This window comes from Leptodactylus fuscus, chromosome 7 (assembly GCF_031893055.1).
Source record: "Leptodactylus fuscus isolate aLepFus1 chromosome 7, aLepFus1.hap2, whole genome shotgun sequence".
In the NCBI taxonomy this organism is placed as follows: Eukaryota; Metazoa; Chordata; class Amphibia; order Anura; family Leptodactylidae; genus Leptodactylus; species Leptodactylus fuscus.
The window spans coordinates 62,033,543-62,053,122 of record NC_134271.1 but is presented as its reverse complement, the minus strand read 5'-3'; the positions used below and the strand labels follow the sequence as shown (position 1 = coordinate 62,053,122).

The window sequence follows — 19,580 nt, the reverse complement described above, 5'->3', positions numbered from 1 at the left end:
TGATGGCAAGGAAACAACTAGAAGACTCCAGACCACTGGATTAAAACCCCACCAGAAAAACACACAATTTTTATACAAGTCTTCAGGTCGTGACACATGAGTTACAAAAAAAACCTACAGACATAACAGAGGCAACTCCTTTTAGTATGCGTACCATTTTATAACATGATGTTGAAGGGTTATTTCCATCTTATAATATGCCATCACTACAGAGATTGGACCCTATTCTCCGGACCAGTGGAGGTCCAAGAGATTTAGGTAAAGTATCCCCTGTTAGTGGCTGTAGCACGGCTGTGCAGGGAAAAGCTGGGAACCATTGCTGCAGCCCCTTCATTTTCAGGTTTGGTTGGGGTCCTTTTAATTGCGTCCCTCCACTGATCACAAAGTGATGACATATCCTAGCAATGTGCATTCACTGTGTGATGGGAATAACTCTTTAAAGACACAGAACAAGGTGTCTTTAAAGAACAATTTGTCACAAGTCAGTTGACCTCAAAAGTGATAAAATAGTCTGAATAAAATTAGTATAAAGCAAACTGTCACTTAAAAAGATTTTTTTAAAAATACAGAAAAAAAAGTGGAAAAAAAAAATCAGTGGCAAAATCCTTGAGACTTCTAAAACCAGCCTAATCTATGGTAGGAAACAGCAGCGCTGATATCAGCTCTGGTGCTGCTTGAATGTAGAGGAGTGGGACACTGGTACCGTGGTAAAGATCTGGTTCTGAAAGACAAAGATTTTCACTCTCTCAAAGACCCATAGGAAGATGAGCAGGACACTGACATACTGAATCCAGGCGAATTTGATCATCTCCCAGAAGCCAGGCTGATATGTGAGGCTGACTGTTAAGGACAAAACATAAAATGAGGGACTGCAGGAAATTAAAGGAAATGAGATGAAGAAGGCAAGGAAATGAGCGGAAAGTAAAGAAATATTGGCAATTGTCTCAAGAAACATTTGGTGAACAGAAGCAGGAGATGAAATGGACAGAGTGAGGTCAGTGGACGTTCAACTTGCTAACTATGGAAGCTCCATAAGGAGCTGTATGATAATACTCATTGCAAAAAAACCTGTGCATCTGAAAGGAGACGCTAGCGCCCTGTGGGATCACCTCACAGGATGAGATACGGTTGGGCATGGAGTCATACAGTTTCTATATGGTATCCTGGGGTGCCCACAGATTTTGCAGCTGGGCCTGTACATCCTGATAAAGCTGGTGACCCTTCCTGTGTATGGGCAGACATTATTGAGAGGCACAACATGTGGCCGCAGGATGTCCTGCATTTATCCCTACTAGGGTTGACTGACTGTCTATATGATGACTCCTCAGGTCCTCACACCAGCAGTTGGAATAGTGTGAGGATTGAAGAGCCCATCCTGAGGGCTATATACTGAAACCCAAAGAGAATCTGGATTTGTCACTAAAGACTATACAGTTCCAGTCTGTAGCAGTCCTGGTTTCTTGCTCATGACACCACTGCAAATTAAAGCAATGGTGGCTAGTTGGCAGATTGAATGAAATACTTTTAGATCATTTTTTATCAAAGTTTTGAATCCAGGACCGTACAAAAACAGAATTCCCTAAGAGGGGGCTGACCCTATGAATTTAACTATTTGCACATTATACAGTTCCATTGTCTACTTTATCGTAAAAAAATTATAGCTGTTTTTCAGTAGGAAATATCATAGGAGAGCAAACAAAGGAAATGGTATCTAAATTTTGTTTTTAAAGGGAGTCTGCCACTAGACCCCAGCCCCGCAGATAGACAGGTTAGGGTAACCTCAATCAAACTGAGTTTTCCTGTTGTAAATAAGTGATATCTCGGTAACAAAGGCACCAATTCACAAGGTGAAAACACAGTTTGATTCAGGTGACCCTATCCTATGAATCTGTGGGGATGGGATGATATGCTGGGTTTTGGTGACAGACTCCCTATTATAAAAAAAGAAAGAATGATGACTGCAATAAAGAAAGGATATGAAATGGTCTCCATGGGATAGTGGATAACAGCATTTATCACAAATGGATCAGAAGTCCCTCTTCCCACAAGCCATACTGGGTTAGGACTGCTTAAGACTGTAGTCACTGCAAAGACAAAAAACAATTGTGACAGGGCAAGATAGTATTAATAGCTCTGAGGCATGGTCAGAAGGAAAGAAGAGAGAAAGTGAAGAAGGACACAGAGAAAATGACATTAAATGGATGGAGATAATAATTGAAATCAAAGGGACATCACAATAGTCAATCATATACTTTAGATACTTGGCGGCTGTCAGCTACCTTGCCTAGCTACTTGCATGCAGTTTCCAAGTGATGTATGTTTACTGAAAACTGTTGCCAGACTCCTCTGAGCAGTTGAAATCCTCCAAAATCTACTGTAGGGGGAATGTTAGGAGGTCTTCAAACACAATAGAAGTCGAAATATGCATCAAATACATATGGCCAGCTTAAGAATCCAGTGGACCATAAAGCCAGCATACACTTTAGATCACAGCTTCTCAACTTTCTGAAAGCGCAACCGACTTCTGGGCAAAACTTTTGTTTGTGCCGCCCTTCTCCCCTACTATCATGCTTAGTGCCTTTTGAAAAATAAAAGTTCATGTAAAATCGAAAAATAACAATAATTTTAATCAAAACCAGTGGATACCACGAATGACTATTATAGAAGTATACGTCGCAACAAAGCACAGAACTAATTCTAGCTGTTCAGGAGTTGGCCACTCTTTAATAACTACCGTTAGGCTGGGGCCCCACGTGTTGTAAATGCCCTGGTTTGCATGCAGCACACTCCGCCATTTCCAAAACAGTCGCAGGTTTGGAAATGGCACCATGTCACGTATACCTACAAAAACGCTAGCGGTTTCCCTTTAGGTATAACTAGTAGAATACCCGCGGCTTCGTTCGCGGAAATTGTTGGTTATGCTAAAGTAAAATTCTCAGTATCACACTGAAATTGACATTTTCAGAGCGCTACAGTAAATCTTTTTTTCCCACTTTAAATTTTTATTATTTTGACATTTTACTAATTTGTCATAACATTGATGTGAACAACTTTTTTTTTCGTTTCAACATTTTTATTGATTTTATATATTCAATACATATTATGTAGTATAAACTATTACATCTATTTTTTATCAAAAACTAAAACTTATGCATTTTACACAAACATATAAAACATTTACACCAGGGGTGTAACTACTGGGGTAGCAGCAGTAACGGCTGCCACAGGGCCCGGGACATTAGGCTCCCAGTGACAACTGCTACCGCTGTGTTTTTTAGTTTTTTTTTAATAGGCCGTTACTGGCTGAAGTTACTCCAGATGGTAGCAGGCCCTACTTACTTACCGATCCTGGCTGGTAACTGACGCCACGGGCCCCACAAATCGTATTATTATACTCGAGGGTCTGAAAAGACCCCCCCCCCCCCCCGAGTATAATGACAAGGAAGCCCAGGAGAGGTAAGGGAACACAAAAAACTTTGTTATTTACCTCTCCGGGCAGGCTTTGGGCCTACTTTTGCGATGTCCATGACTTCACATGACCGGGGCCTCCCCCTGTGTCTCGTGAAGTCAATGAAGATGGCCGCCATCATCGTGAAGTACAGTGAAGCCAGGGATAGGTAAGTAATTGTTTTTTTATGTTTGTATCCCTCCTGGGTTTCCGATTATTATACTCTGTGGTCTGAAAAGCCCCCCAGAGTATAATAATTGTTCATGGGTGTCCACAGTGGGGCATGAATATCAAAAGTTTGCCACGGGGCCCCGCCATTCCTAGTTATGCCACTGATTTACACCCAATTTACAACATAGTGTCAACCCTTTCCCCCTCCCTCCAGTGTAATTTATAAGTACGGTAGTTCATGGACAAAAGAATAAAACTGGTTTATAGTTAAACAACTATGTATTGTAGTGCTTCAGTGATGAAAGCTCCCGGTATAGTAAGCAATAATGAAAATCTTACTATCAGGCAGTTTTCGCCTGACCAATATTGCTGCTCAGTAAGGCTGCTTGCACACTACAGTAACACTACAGTCTCCGGGCCGTGGATTATATGTCTCCATAGACTTCTATGGAACCTGCAAAATTCACAGCTTTGTGCACAAAGACGTCTATGGAACCGCCACATCCATGGTCTGGAGGGCCGTGAAAAATACTAGTGTGATGAAGCCACTAAGAATACCAAACATGTTTTGTCAGTGCATGTGTGCGTGTACATGTGTGTGATCCATGTGTATGTATGCGGTGTGTATGCATGTACGTGTGTGGTCCATGTATATGTATGCGTGTATGTGCGCATGTGATCCATGTGTTTCTGCATGCACAGAGTAAGTGTACATGCTTTCGGTAGTTGTGTGTGAGTACGCATGTGCTCTGTTTGTCCGTGTGCGTAGTGTGCATCTATCTGAGTGTGTTTGTATGCGGTCCGTGAGTGTGTGTGTTTGGTATTTATGGGGTGGTGTTTGTGTCATGTGTGTCTAGAGTGCTCTGGTGTTTGTGTGGTGTTGTGCTTGTGGGTTGGTGTAAGTGTGTTGTCTGTGTGATGTTCATATGGTGTCTGTGAAATGTTTGTGTGTTGTGTGTGGTGGTACGGCCCCTTTAGCAATGACTCTTTGGCGCCCTCGCTATAATCCGTCCCTGCCAGTCACAACTGTTGTTTTCCCCCCCAACGCTTTCACTTTCACATTTCCCCATTATATGCATAGGACCTAAATTTAGGGGCCCCAATCTCATGACGGGGGGACGCTAGCGAGATGTAACGTGTGCAGTATTCTGCTCCTGTGGGTGGAGAGGGGGGCGTGCCAAATTTCAGCCAAATCGCGCGAAAACTGTGGATTTGTATAGAGCAGACTACTACAGATTTTGAGTTTTATACCGTATTTTTCGGACTATAAGACGCACTTTTCCCCCCCCAAATTTGGGGGGAAAAGAAGGATGCGTCTTATAGTCCGAATGTGGCCGTCTGGCAGCCGCTGTAATAGAGAGGCGGAAGCCGGCAAGTGATAGACGCCGGCACAGGTGCCGGGGCCTGCGACATCGCTGCGCTCCTCTGCCCTGCATGAAGCCAGCAGCGGCAGGGGCGATGCTATTCCGCTCCTCCGTCCCCCCGCCGCTGGCTTCATGCAGGGCAGAGGAGCGCAGCGATGTCTCAGGCCCCGGCACCTGTGCCGGCGTCTATCCCTCGCCGGCATCCGCCTCTCTAGTACAGCGGATGCTGGGTCTGTATTGGCAGTCCCTTCTCCCCCAGGGCCGGTCCCCACAGGCCCCATACCTGTACAGTTGCAGGCCGGCTCCTGCACGGTGATATCGCAGGAGCCGACCTGTTCGGGTGACAGCCGGGAGCCTAATGAAGGCTAACAGGCCTGTCACTGCTATATTAGTATTGCGGCTGGGTCTGTGACCAGCCGTAATACTAATATACAGAATGTCCCATAGACGGCAATACAGTTGTATTGCCGTCTATGGGACTTGCAATCAAATGACTGCAGGTTCAAGCCCCCGGGGGGAATAAAAATAGCACAAAAAAAAAAAGAGCTTTAAAAAATATATAATAAAAAAATGAAATAAATAAAAGTTCTAAATCAACTCCTTTCCCTATAATGTATATAAAAGTAGAAGATCATATGTCAAACACATACACATTAGGTATCCCTGTGTCCGAAAATGCCCGGTCTACTAATAGTTTTCCTGTACGGTGAACGTCAAAATCACAAGTACTAAACTGCCGGGTTTTTTTTCAATACAAAGTGATCTAAGCAATAGACATTCCCCAAAATGGCATAACTAAAAAGTACATCTGGCCCCGCAAAAAAAAAAACCACTCTATGCGTCCCCGTACAGCTGCAGGGTCACCTGTCAATGTGGCCTTGCAGCTGTTGCAAAACTACAACTCCCATATATTAAATATTTTACCATTTTTTGCGTCAAAATTTTTTTTCCCTATTTTCCTCCTCTAAAACCTAGGTGCGTCTTATAGTCCAGTGCGTCTTATAGTCCGAAAAATACGGTATATATAGATTGAAGCAGTAAGTCCACAGAGCAAACCTCTGTGAACTTTATGTGAAAAGCGTTGTGAGAAAAACCACGATGTGGGCTGCTATGTGGGCCCTTAGCCTTAAGTGCATTTCTGCACACAGGTGAAAATGGTCTGGAAAATCTAGTCCATACATCTGGATTTCCTACCCCAGCCAGGATATCAGGACTCCTTTCATCATAGTGACTTATGATGCTAGTAGTTCCTGTCTCCTCATGGCTCTACTGTCCCGTACTATATACATAGATCACTATGATGAAAGGAGTCCTGGTCTCCTTATTGGATTTAGGCTTGGAAATTCTTTGTACCTTTCTAGAATGAACACAGACAGACACTTACTGCTAAATAGTCGGCCATAATCAGAGCAAGTGGGTTGCATTCATTACTCAGCTGCAAACTTGTTTTCACCTGTATTCTGGCAGTGAAGCCCAGTGCACCAGTTTTCTTTAGGGCTCGTTCACATCTGCGCCCGATCTCCGTTTTGCAGGATTCTGTTTCCCACTCGAAACTGGACAGTAGACGGAAACCTGCGGTCATTTTTCAAACCAATTCATTTGAAAGGGTTTGGAAAGTGTCCGACCGTGAGTGCCGGTGAGTGTTTTGTGCTCTCCGCAGCTAAACCATTTTTTTTTTTTTTTTTTTTTTAAGTCGGACACACAGGACTTTGTGTCTGGTTAAAAAAAAAGATTTGCTGTGGAGAGCACAAAACGCTCACTGGAGCTCATGGCCGGACACGGTCTGCCAGGTTTCTGTTTTCTCCCGGCAGAAGACGAAAACCTGAAAACGGAGATCAGACGCTGGTGAGAACCCAGCGTTACTGTGTCACTCTGGAACTACCACTCCTAACAGCACAACTAGAATACCAATGGAAAAAAAGCCTGCAGCTGAGAAATGAATATAAGCTATCTAAATAGTCTTGCATCCACCTTCACCTAGCTCTTTACATGAACCCATCAGGGTTCACAATCCCTACTTTGGGAACCACTGCTTTAGAAAGTTGTCAAATTTCCCATTTTGCACTTACCGTTTCTCTCCTGATAAGCCGATATTATTCTTGTCAGATCATAAGAATTTGCGAATTGGCTTGTTCCATTGATGACAGAAACCTGCCAAGTAAGTGGTAGGTGAAAAACATTATTATTCTGCTTTATTATCCCCACATCTGGCCTCCCGCTCCTCTTATTTACATGTACAGATGTAGCACTGTAGAACCTGACTTTCTGCAGTTTTATAACCTATCTCAGAAGACAACAAAAGCCACTGAAAGAGCCCAGTTAAAATTCTGCATAACAGTGCTGAGTCAAGTTACAAGTCATGTTAACCTCTGCTATATCTAAAGTTCCATATTCCTCAGCAGTGCAAAACCAGAATGCGCTAAAATAATTGCACGTGTCACATAACGTCTCCATCCTCCTATTTTATAAAGTAATTTGAAAAAGCAGAAAACTGCTGGACTATTATATTTTCTGGTGGAAATCCAAGATTCCAACGATCTAGCACCCAATAACCCAAGGCCATTCAGAAGAGTCTGGAAGTAGCGTCACTCGCATTCTCTCATGCATATGAGACAGTAAGCCAAGAACATTCTTAGCTAATGGCGATCTAAAGTGTTTGGCTGGCAACTACAATTTATTACACCTGTAATTGTGAAGAATGCAGAATAGGTCCTGTGAGTGACAGGGAGAAAACAGGTTGAACCTGATTCATTTAATTTCTCTGTTGTTCATAATGTTATAGTCTTCTTACGTTGTAGGTGGTGTCCAGTCCCTGGTGTCCTAGAGGTTGTCTTTGCTGAAGCCTTAGTTCCCCATTTATATAAAGCTTGGCTCCAGGGACAGGCGCGGTATAATGAATGAATGCCATGCTCTGCATAACAAACGTTGACATCCTCTGCAAATACAGAAATATATTACCGGTACATGTCATATTTAGCATAAATGAGGCGTTATCAATCTAAAAGCTCCAAAAACAGGAGTGATATAGTAAACGAATGCCATGCTCTGCATAAACATCATTGACATCCTCTGCGCATACAGATAGTGTTAGGGGGTCCATATTAGGACAGGAAATAAATAAAAATAAATAAACAAATAAATATATAAAATAAGATTTAGGTTTGTTTGATGTTTGCTGCTGCTGATTTTTTGTATAACACGCGTCTTTTTGCGCACGCGTAGATGCGCGTTATATGAAAAAGCCATTGAACTCAATGGCTAACTACATTTTATACGTGTATTTTTACACGTGTAAAATGTACAGCATACACGGAGCGTAGACAGAATACACGGAGCGTAAACTCCGTGTGAAGGCACCCTAAGACAAAATACAAAGAAATGCATGCAGTCAATACAATGGACACACAATAGAAGATCGATGAGAGAGAGAATAAATTATCACATGAAGGACACAGAGAAATATAATTAAAAAAAAGTGATCTCAATGGTCTGCAATAGTTTAAGCTAGTCCGATCTGCCAATATTAGGACATCAGATGTCAGAGTCAAGCATAAGATTAATGGACGTTTTAGTCAAGTTTACAACCCTGACACCTGAGTGCTGACACAAGTTCCATCCACACTGTGCAATAGGTTGGCTGGTTTAGCAATTCAGATGTTTTCTGACTCATCTCCGACTGCTTACCATAAGTTAGAAGTTGGCTATGAAGCACATACAATGTATCTTATTTGTATCGTATTTGTTTAGAGTCAAACAAGTTAGGTACAAACCAGGTACACCTTAAATTGGCTTAAAGCATAGAATATAACACAGTCATGGCTCCTAGGAACCTATCTATTCAGTTTCTAGCTCTCAGCCAAAGTTATGTGAAGTAAAAATGTGTCATTGTTATACTCTGGGGTCTCTCCCATTACCTCTTTTGAGCCACCTCGGTGACATCATATGCCTGGGGTCCCCACGAGTCATGACACTCAGTGTGCTCATGTGATCACTCGTGGCTTAATCAAAGGCCTCAGTAGTGACCCTGGGTGAATGATGTCAACAAGAAGGCCCAAAAGAGGATGTCCTAATATGGACACTGTATAGGACTCTCCTTAATGGGAAGATACACTTTTGCAAGCACCTTTTTTATTGATACAATACATATAATGCATAAAAATTAAGCTGCTTGCAAAAAAAAATCTTGATTAATAAATCTTCTGCTGGTGCCCGTATACAGAATTCTGAATTGTGTATCATTGTTACAGAAGTACAGACTGTGTCGCCCAATCCAGCAGCCAGAGACAGTAGAAGAGGGAGACTGAAGAGATTAACACAACTGCAGAATCTGACTACTCAGAGTTAATCTGTACCGATGGTGACACATTGCACTTAATAGGAGTTTGGTTGCAAATTTGAGCTGAGTGTTTCAAAAGAAATATACATTGTTTTTTATATCTTATGCACTTAGTAAAATTTTTAGTAATTCCAGCTACAAGGGATTGCTTATGCTAGGTTCACACTAGCGCCCGGAGTCCGTTCTGAGCTTTCCGTCTTCTACATGCAGAAGACGGAAAGATGTCAGACCAGGTCCGGCCGTGTGCGCCAGTGAGCGTTTTATGCTCTCCGCCGGGAAACCGTTTTTTTAAACTGGACACAGAGTACTGCATGTCCGATTTTTTTTAAAAAAACGGTTTCGCAGCGGAGAGCATAAAACTCTCACTGGTGCTCATGGCCGAACATCTTTCAAACCTATTTAAATGAATGAGTATGAAAGAGTCCTACAGACCACAGCAGAACTAGCAGGCCTGAAACGAACCAAACCAATAAGACAAACCAACAAACAGTCCCACAAATGGTTCGACAGCGACTGCAGAGCACTACGCCATACCCTAAGAACAGCCTCCAACCAAAAACACAGGGACCCCAACAACAAGGAGGTGAGGGAAGCCTACAACAATCTATGCAAGCAATACAAGGGCACCCTCAGAGAGAAGAAACAGAGATACCTCTCCCACAAAATAGAACAACTAGAGGACTCCCTCCAGGACAGCTCATTCTGGGAGACCTGGCACCACATGGGCACAAAGCCCAAGAAAAACTCTCTCCACATCCAAAATGGCAATATCTGGCTCAACTACTTCAGAGGTCTCTACAAAAACATCCCAGAAGAAGACCTAACTCCAGAACAGCAACAGAAAATCACCAAACTGAGGGACACGGAGAAAGTCATCAAAGACTTCCAGAACCCTCTGGACTCGACAATCACCATAAAAGATATACAGGAAAGAATTGTCCTGCTGAAAGGCAAAAAGGCCAGTGGCCCTGACGGCATCCTACCAGAGATGATCAAATACAGCTCTCCAGCAATACACGCGGCACTGGCAAAGCTATTCACCCTTGTGCTCAATGCTGGACACTTCCCCGAAGACTGGAACAAAGGGCTCATAACCCCCATCTACAAGAATGGGGACCAATATGACCCCAACAACTACAGAGGGATCTGCGTCAGCAGCACGCTGGGGAAACTGTTCAACAGCATCATCAATAACAGAATCCTCACCTTCCTCACACAACACGGGGTCCTCAGCAAGAGCCAAGCAGGGTTCATGCCAAACCACCGCACCACAGACCATATCTACACCCTGCACAGCCTCATCAAGACGCACGTCCACAACACCAGAAGAGGCAAGATATTCGCCTGCTTCGTGGACTTTAAGAAGGCGTTTGATTCAGTATGGCACCCAGGCCTACTTCTAAAACTCCTAGAGAGTGGAATAGGAGGAAGAACGTACGACGTTATCAAGAGCTCCTACACCGGAAACCAGTGCAGTGTGAAGGTGAATGGGAAAAGGACCGCATACTTCCAACAGGCCCAAGGGGTCAGACAAGGCTGTAGCCTGAGCCCAACGCTCTTCAACATCTATATTAATGAACTGGTTACAGCCCTGGAGGCCTCACCAACCCCAGGCCTCACCCTGAACAATCGAGAGGTGAAGTTCCTGCTGTATGCCAATGACCTCCTACTCCTGGCCCCCACCGAGAAAGACCTCCAAGAAAGCCTGTCCGTGCTGGAAAAATTCAGCACCACATGGGCCCTACCCATCAACCAGAAGAAGACCAAAGTCATGGTATTTCAGAAGAAGGGCCAAAATAAAGCCTCCACCACCCCACAATTCACACTGAATGGCTCCACACTGGAGAAAACCAACAGCTACACCTACCTGGGGCTGGAGCTCAGCCAATCAGGAAGCTTCAAAGCAGCAATAGAAACCCTGAAAGCAAAAGCCTGCAGAACCTTCTACGCCATCAGAAGACAACTGTACCACCTCAAACCACCGGTGAGGGTCTGGCTGAAGATATTTGACGCAGTCATCTCCCCGATCCTTCTCTATGGCAGTGAGGTTTGGGGCCCAGCCACCTACCCAGACCAGTTAAAGTGGGATTCCATCCCAACAGAGAACTTCCACCTGGAGTTCTGCAAATACCTGCTCCATGTCCATCGCAACACCACCAACATAGCCTGCAGGGCAGAGCTAGGCAGACTCCCCCTATGGCTCACCATACAGAAGAGGGCGCTAGCTTTCCAGGCACACATCCAGGTGAGCAAGCCCGACTCCTACCACCACCAAGCATGGCTAAGCCACCTGAGCAAACCAGACATTCAACAACCAAACAGCAGCCAACCACCAAACCAAAAACACCAACAGATGATAACCAAGGCCGAAATAAAGGCGACCACAGAGGCAAATAGAGAGCGGTACATTGAAGAATGGAAAAACGAAATAAATAACTCCAAGAAACTCACCGTGTACCAATCCCTACAAAGGGACTACACCATGGCCACCTACCTGGAGAGAATACGCCACCCCAAACACAGACAGACCCTGAGCCGGTACAGACTGAGCGCCCACAACCTGGAGATGGAGACGGGGCGACACAGGCAGACGTACAAGCCACGGGAGAACAGACTGTGCCAGCACTGTGACCAGCGGGCCCTAGAAGACGAGACCCACTTCCTGCTACACTGCACCAAATACTCAGCTGTGAGGGCCGTCTACTACCAAAGACTCTCTGCCCACATCCCAGACTTCATATCTGCAGACAAGAAGAGGAAACTCTACATCCTACTGGGAGAAGAAGAGGCCACTGTGGAGATCGCTGCCCAATACGTGTCCAGCTGTCACCAAACAAGAGGAAGATGAGACTCCATGGACTGTTATATTTATCCCAAAACACCCACCCCACCCCCACCTCCCCATATAGCAGTCACCAACGAAGAGGAAGATGAGACTCCACGGACTGTTATACCCCAAACCAACCGCCCCGCCCCACCCCACCTCCAACCCCCCCCATATAGCAGTCACCAACGAAGAGGAAGATGAGACTCCATGGACTGTTATAACCCAAACCCCCCCCCCCATACCCACCACCCACCCAACCCAACTCCCCCCCCCCCCCCCCGCTTTACTAGCTTTGGCAATGCCAAATACCTATTTGGACGTGCCAATAAAGCATTTTTGATTTGATTGATTTGATTTGAGTCCTGCAGCTTTTCGTCTCCTGCTCAGTTTTGTGCAGGAAACGGAAACCTGTATGAACGGAGACCAGGCACAGATGTGAACAAGCCCCTTATGTAGTATATATGGTATGGGATCTACAAATAGCTGCTTATATGATTACAACACACTTGCAGCATATATTATCTCCACTTACATAGAGCTGGTAGGAGAAGGTTAGAATAAGTTGAACACCGTATACATTCTCCACTGGCAATACAGGAAGCTCCAAATTAAAGTTCAATTGATCCATCTTTCCATCTTGGTTTTTATCTTCTTCTCGAACCTACAAAATGTATGTAGCAATGTTAATATGTTGTGAGTAATAGAAATTGTTCCAGTGCAAAACACTGCAAATACATGATCCACATAAATACAATGCACATGACTGTATGAGACAGCACAGATAGTCATTCACGTTAGATGTCTGTTGACTCTCTGGCACTGGGAAGGAGGTAAACCCCACCGGGACTGCCCCGACTGAGGGCAGTGACTCATAGGTCTATCTCCAGGGACTGGAAAAAAATTGGGGGTTCCACCTTTTAATGCCACAAGTTTCCTATCCCTAGAGATGGATCCTCTCTCTCTGAGGTGCTGTCGTGGGTGAAGAGAAACTACAGATTTACGTATACTATCTAACACAGATAGAAGGTGCAAGCTATCCCTGTGACCGATGCTGGACCATAAATCTGATGCATTGTTAGACTGTCTACACCGGAGAAAGGCAACCTTTTTTTGTATTAAGTGCAGATTTAAAATTAAAAAAACAAAGATGAGGTACTGACAGTGACAAGCAATATCAATAATTGGAAGGTTCTTGACCCCGACATGACGGTCATAAAACGGGTTTGTTGCTGTAATACAGAGTGTAGAATACATCAGGGTTACTGCCGTGTAAACCTGGCCTAATGCCATGTTCATATCTGCATTAGATGCACTGGAAGCTTCCACTCTCTATGCTGCACTACACTCCTCCATACTTTACGCAGGAATATTACACCCTCTTAATCCCTTACATGTGTAAGAGCTCTATGAGGAAGGATGGCTGTAGTAGTCCTATGTAAGGAAAGAAGGTGGTCTTGTCATATTTTACACAAGACTGCTTCATTCAGAACTTACACAGGACTACAAACTGAAGTCTGAGTGGGAAGGTAGCAGACCTGTGCAATTATTAGTCCAGACCTCCACAGCAAAAAAAATCCCAGGTCCCATATCCCTACTTTCATGCCCCGGCCTGCAGGATCTTCTTATTCCACTTTACAGCTCCATATTCATGAAAATCAGTGTTTTATTGTTACGTAAATTAAAGAGGACCTTTCATGTTCTCAGGCACATGCGGTTTTATATAGTGCGCTGAATTCAGCTTTCCTGTTATGTGCCCCGGAGGAAGAGCTATCGGTGCCGTTACCGATAGCTCTGCACTATCAGAAGGGTGATCCTGACAGTCTTAATGGGAATACCCCTCCTGACTGTACTCTGGGTCTTAAGTCACTGCCCAGAGATGACGGTGAGTGGTAAGGAACGCCCCCCCCCCCCCTTCAGTACTAGTCTATGGACCAGTACAGTTAGAAGGAGGAGAGGAGGACATTCCTCACCGTACCTTTCGCTGGCAATGGCCTCTCTACTCCATTTGACTACCTGGGGTGTAATCTTTCTTTCCCTTACCTGGGGTGCATCTTATCGTCTGAAAAATATGGCATGTTCACTAAAGGGTACACTGGCTACATACCGAGACTAGGGGTTGCCGAAGCTTGTCCCCTACTAAATTGTTAAATCCTTGAAATGTGCTCCAAGCAACATATCCCCCACTGGTGCTGGTAAGGGCAATGAGTAACGCCTCATAGCGAAAATGAACATTGGGTTGTTCTTCATAAGTGCTTCGTTTCAGCCAAAACCCTGAAAGAAATGGAAAATGGATTCAATATTTTAGGTTCTAAAATGTATGGACTGCAGCGGACTCTAGTAAAAACATAAGAAGGTCTCACCTTGGCTGCGGTAGGCGACTAACAGTGGAGGAATATAGGTCAGCAGAAGCACCACGAAGAGGAAGAGAGTGGCTTTGGAGCAGATACTCGTTCTGTATCTAACAAGTAGTGGGTGAGAATAAACCTCGTAGATCGCCATTGTGCAGATGCTGCAGTGTCCACAACTTCAAAGGGATTACTTCTTTTAGTGTCTGGACTCTCTTCCTGCTTTGCACATAAATCCTCCTATATACGTGCAATGGGAAAACTCAGATTGGAAATGGAGGAGAATATATATATATATAACCTCCCCACCCCAGCCTATAGGATATAGTGTCTCATACGTTAGGTATTCTCCTGTAAACCTGCTCTATGCAGGAGCCTCTAATTCCTGTACATGACCTTATGTCATCCTTTTAGGCAACACTCCTTCATCCAATATATATATATATATATATATATATATATATATATATATATATCACTGTGTCTTTACATACATATATGCACCTCTATATTATACCTGCTGCCATACATCTATACACACCATAAACCTTCTCCAGTGTACCTTTATACCCATCATGGCCATCTCTGTATACCTCCCCCCAGTATACAGCTGTACACCCCTCTTGTTTATCAATATACATCTTTACACCTCTCCTATGTATCTCTCTATATACCACCCCCTCTTCTGCAGCCCCCGGCATTTTGAGATTATATTACCACATCTATCTTCTTCTAAACGCGCGGTCGCCACACTGGTGTCTCCATAGCAACGGACGCCATCAACCGGAAATGTTAGGTAAATGACATGCAGCACAGCGGAAGAGATTGCCAAACACGTGATATTAGGCAGCCAATAAAGGAGCAGTATCCCAGCCATTGCCATAGTACAGATGTGCGCCACTGTATATGTCTCGGTGGTTTGAGGGAGTCTTCAGAGCTGTCAGAGTATCCTGGGAGTAATTGTTCTACGGCGGCTAGAGGGTTGCAAAGCACGTTAGTATAGTGAATAGCAGAGCATTACATGACACTTAGGCAGCAGCTTGTAACTGTCTGCAGTATGACATGTCAGCGCTAGAAGCTACTATATACCCAAACATAACAAGGCAATGATGGGACCCTCACTATACACACTAAAGATGCCCCTGAGGTATTAGTCTTGGGCTATATGGCCACTTTGCCATGGCTCCCATTGTATGAGTGAAGGAGTCGCCATTGATCTTTGGTCATGTGACTGGAGTTGTGGCTAAAGTCGCTGTGTAGCCCTAGCCGCCCCAATAAAAGCATATGGCCATTAAGCACTGCAGGGGTCTGGCCATGTGCAGCTGTTGCTCTATGTGGCCTGTATTTACTAATAAGGCAGGGTTCACCCTACCATTGGATCCCGCTCAGACATCTATCATGGCTATCAGTTACTGTCCGTTAGAAGTCCTTTGCCCATGGACTTCAATGTTACAAAAATAACGGACACTTTCCATCTATTTTTTTCTAACGGACAGAAAAGTCCTGCATGTAGGATTTTTATGTCCGCTTTAAAAAACAGACATGGGTGTAAGCAGACACAAGATAAAATCTCATTGAAATGAATGGAAACTTCAGATAGACCAGCTAGTGTCCGTTGCTAAAATCTTGTCCGGACAATGGCCATGGATACTGCTGACGGAATCCAATGATAGTGTGAACGCCCCCTAAGGAATGTGCCAGATTTGTCCCAGTGGCTGATGCTGGGTGACAAATCTGGTGAACCCTTACACTGCCTAGTCTATGCTTATGCAAAGACTCAATAATTATTGTATTGACCCCTATTATTGCATGACTTGCAATTCACCCTGGCATGCTAGATATCATCTTCTGGGCCAAATCTTGACTGATCACAACCCACTCTTGCCTAATTTGTGCTTGGAGTTTAGCATAATTTCGGAGTTGTTGTCTGTCCACTCACTTTTTGAGGACTCACTATAGGTTCTTGGACTGAAAATTTCAATGTTTTGTGCACCACACCACTTAGTCATCACTCCTTGTGATATGGTGCTCCATTGTCCTGGAAAAGGCATCGTTCTTCACCAGATTTCTGTTGGATCATTGGAAGAATTGTTCCTAGAAGATGTTAAAGACCATTTTTTATTCATGGCAGTGTTGTTAGACAAAATTGTGAGTTAGCCCACTCCCTAGAATAAACAACAACCTCACATAAGAATGGTCTCTGGATGCTTGACATGACTCATGGTAGCGCTCACCTTTTTTTTTCTCCGGACAATAATTCTTCCAAACAGTCTGAAGGAGGGCTTTATCAGAGAAAATAACTCCCTGTACTCCCTGCAGAATATCAGAAAATCCTTGATATTTTTCTTTGAGAAAAGTGGCTTCTTGAAGAATGATTTTCTGTTTCTAAATGTTATCTAGACTGAATACATTTGTCACCAACCATATAAGGATTTTCAGCAACACCAAGCTGAGATCTTGGAAGTGGTCAAAATCTAAAGATGCCATTGATAGTAGGAATCTGCCGGATCTGAGGAGACCCAGTGTAGCCCTATGAATAAAACACGTCACAATAACAGGCTGATTTTCTTCTACCCGGGGTTTACCTGGTATGACATATTATGATCTGAAAATACTCTTGCTCTATGGATAATAATTGTTTATAATGGAGAAGGGGACATTCTTTACATTATTCTAATGTCCAGAAAGATTTATTTCCTGGCCATTTACTTCTCATCTGTTTTATGGATTATTCTTATTCTCTAGTGAAAGAAGCAATACTTGTATTGCATGGTAGTATGACGCAGTTCCAAACAATGGAGACTACAGCAGGTTACATCAATTGGTATTCTCTGGAATTCACCAAGATACTAAAACTATTCTCTAGTCACATTCTGAACCTCTATTATTTTGAAGTGTTGGAGAATAGAATGAATATCATTTTACATCATGTGTAATAGTAGGGCATATAGAGTAGAAGTGAAAAAAAAACTGAGTAGGAGAGAAGACAAAAGTTGGCATTATGGAAGAGTCACCCATAAACATGACTTTATTGAAAAAAGGAGGGATATTAGCTAGACACCGTCGGAAATGCTTATCTCCTAAGGGTGCATGCACACTACGTAACGCCGGGCGTGTATGAGAGCCGTACACGCCGGCATTACGGCAGACTGCCGAACACTTCCCATTCACTTCAATGGGAGCGCTCGTAACAGCGGCGTTTACGAGCGCTCCCATTGAAGTGAATGGGAAGTGTTCGGCAGTCTGCCGTAATGCCGGCGTGTACGGCTCTCATACACGCCCGGCGTTACGTAGTGTGAATGCACCCTCAAGTAGATAAATATGGTAAATGTGCGAGTGATTTAGATTGTAGCATGTATCTAATATGTAAAAGCTATTACAGTAGATTATTGTTGGGGTAGGATTGCTTGTGCCTTACTGATGATATATCCATGTATATGGAGTTATAGAAGGGCACCAACAACACACATTGGAACGCTGGGGACAGGGGAGTATGATTTTCTTTTTTTTTTTTTTCATACCGCTTCTGGGTTCTGGACTAGTAGATTTGTGTCCCAAATAAGAGCAAAAAAAGTAAAAAACTGGGAGTATTTTAGAGCGCTGCTGAGTTAGAGAGAAACACTTGAAATGTAATCAACACACTTTATTGGTTCCAGTAAACATACAAGGGTAAAACAGGAAACGCGTTTCAACGCCAAACTGGTGTCTTCGTTAAGCCACACCATGTTGTATATGGAAGACCTAGGAACCAAATAGCCATATCCTAATGTCCGTGTATGACTCCTGCGTAGCTCTTTACTGAAGCTGCATTAGTATACCTCAACTTCACAGCACATTCAGCAGATCTCATGTAGGGCGTGTTTAGTAAAGCTGAGATGTAATTTCATGACTTCATTGAAGAGCTGCGCAGGCACCAAGAGCACCAGAGATGAATCAGATAAGTATAACGGTTTTAATTTTTTATTTCAGCCATAGAAAGTATTAGGATATTTAAAACTCTTCACCACTAGCGGGCGGTGCCGTGAGTGATTTTGGAACTCTAAACGACCTGTAAGCGTTTTTATGTCTGTGACAGGTTCCCTTTAACCCCTTCCCGACATCCGCTGTACTATTACAGCGGATGCCGGGTGTTTAAACATGGCGGCCGCTCAGGAGCCAGGTGTCTACTGTTTTATACAGTAGACACCCAGCACTAATGCCCACACCGATCGTGGGCATTAACCCCTCCGGTGCCTCGTTCAAAGCAGGCTCCGGGTCAGTGTTGCTATGACAGAAGGGAGGCTCCCCGGCCTGTCATTCACTAGATTCTTTTTTTTTTTAATGTAGATTGTACATACAATGTAAATTTTTTCCCTATCAGTATGTCTTTGTAGAAGCACAGGGAGAACATACAAACTCCTTGCAGATGGTGTTCCTGGCAGAATTCAAACCCAGGACTCCAGCAATGCAAAGCTGCAGTGCTAACCAGTGAGCCACCGTGTTGCCCCACACTGGATTATATTGCAAGCTACTCTATGTAGCCTGCAATAGAAGCCAAGGTATTTTTCAATGCATTAGCATTGTAATGCATTGCATTAGTGATCAGACCCCCTGGGGTTAAATAAAAGTACTGAAATACTGTGAAACACCTACACATTAGGTATCCCTTTGTCCGAAAATGTTTGTTAATGGCTTAAAATGTAAATAAAACCATATAAATTTGGTATCCCCGGAATCTTACCGAAGCATAGAATACAGGTGACATGTCATTTTAGCTGCACAGTGAACACTGTAAAAATGAAGCCCGAAATAAAATCGCACAAATGCACTTTTTCTTCAAATCCACCCTATTCTGATTTTTTTCCAGCTTCCCAGTACATTGTACAAAATAATTAATGGCAGCATCGTGAAGAAAAAGTTGTTGCCTAAACATTAAAGGGATTCTATCATTAAAATGACATTTTTTTTCTCACTAACACGTAAGAATAGCATTAAGTAAGGGTATTTTTCTCCTACCTTTAGATGTCTTCTCCGCGCCACCGTTCGGTACAAATTCCAGTTTTCTTCAGTATGCAAATTAATTCTCTTGCAGCACTGGGGGCTGTCCCCA

General features: G+C 43.7%; 1 protein-coding gene across 1 annotated transcript; it reads right to left on the bottom strand.

The window, feature by feature from the left end:
- Positions 1 to 621: 621 nt before the first annotated feature.
- Positions 622 to 14,675, bottom strand: TMEM231 (transmembrane protein 231). Its single transcript, XM_075282019.1, has 7 exons — positions 14,507 to 14,675; positions 14,251 to 14,417; positions 12,679 to 12,807; positions 7,775 to 7,918; positions 7,053 to 7,134; positions 1,979 to 2,084; positions 622 to 830 (listed from the first exon to the last, which is right to left on the bottom strand). The coding sequence occupies exons 1-7, from the start codon at positions 14,643 to 14,645 to the stop codon at positions 659 to 661; spliced, it is 939 nt and encodes a 312-aa protein (XP_075138120.1). The 5' UTR covers positions 14,646 to 14,675; the 3' UTR covers positions 622 to 658.
- Positions 14,676 to 19,580: the final 4,905 nt, after the last annotated feature.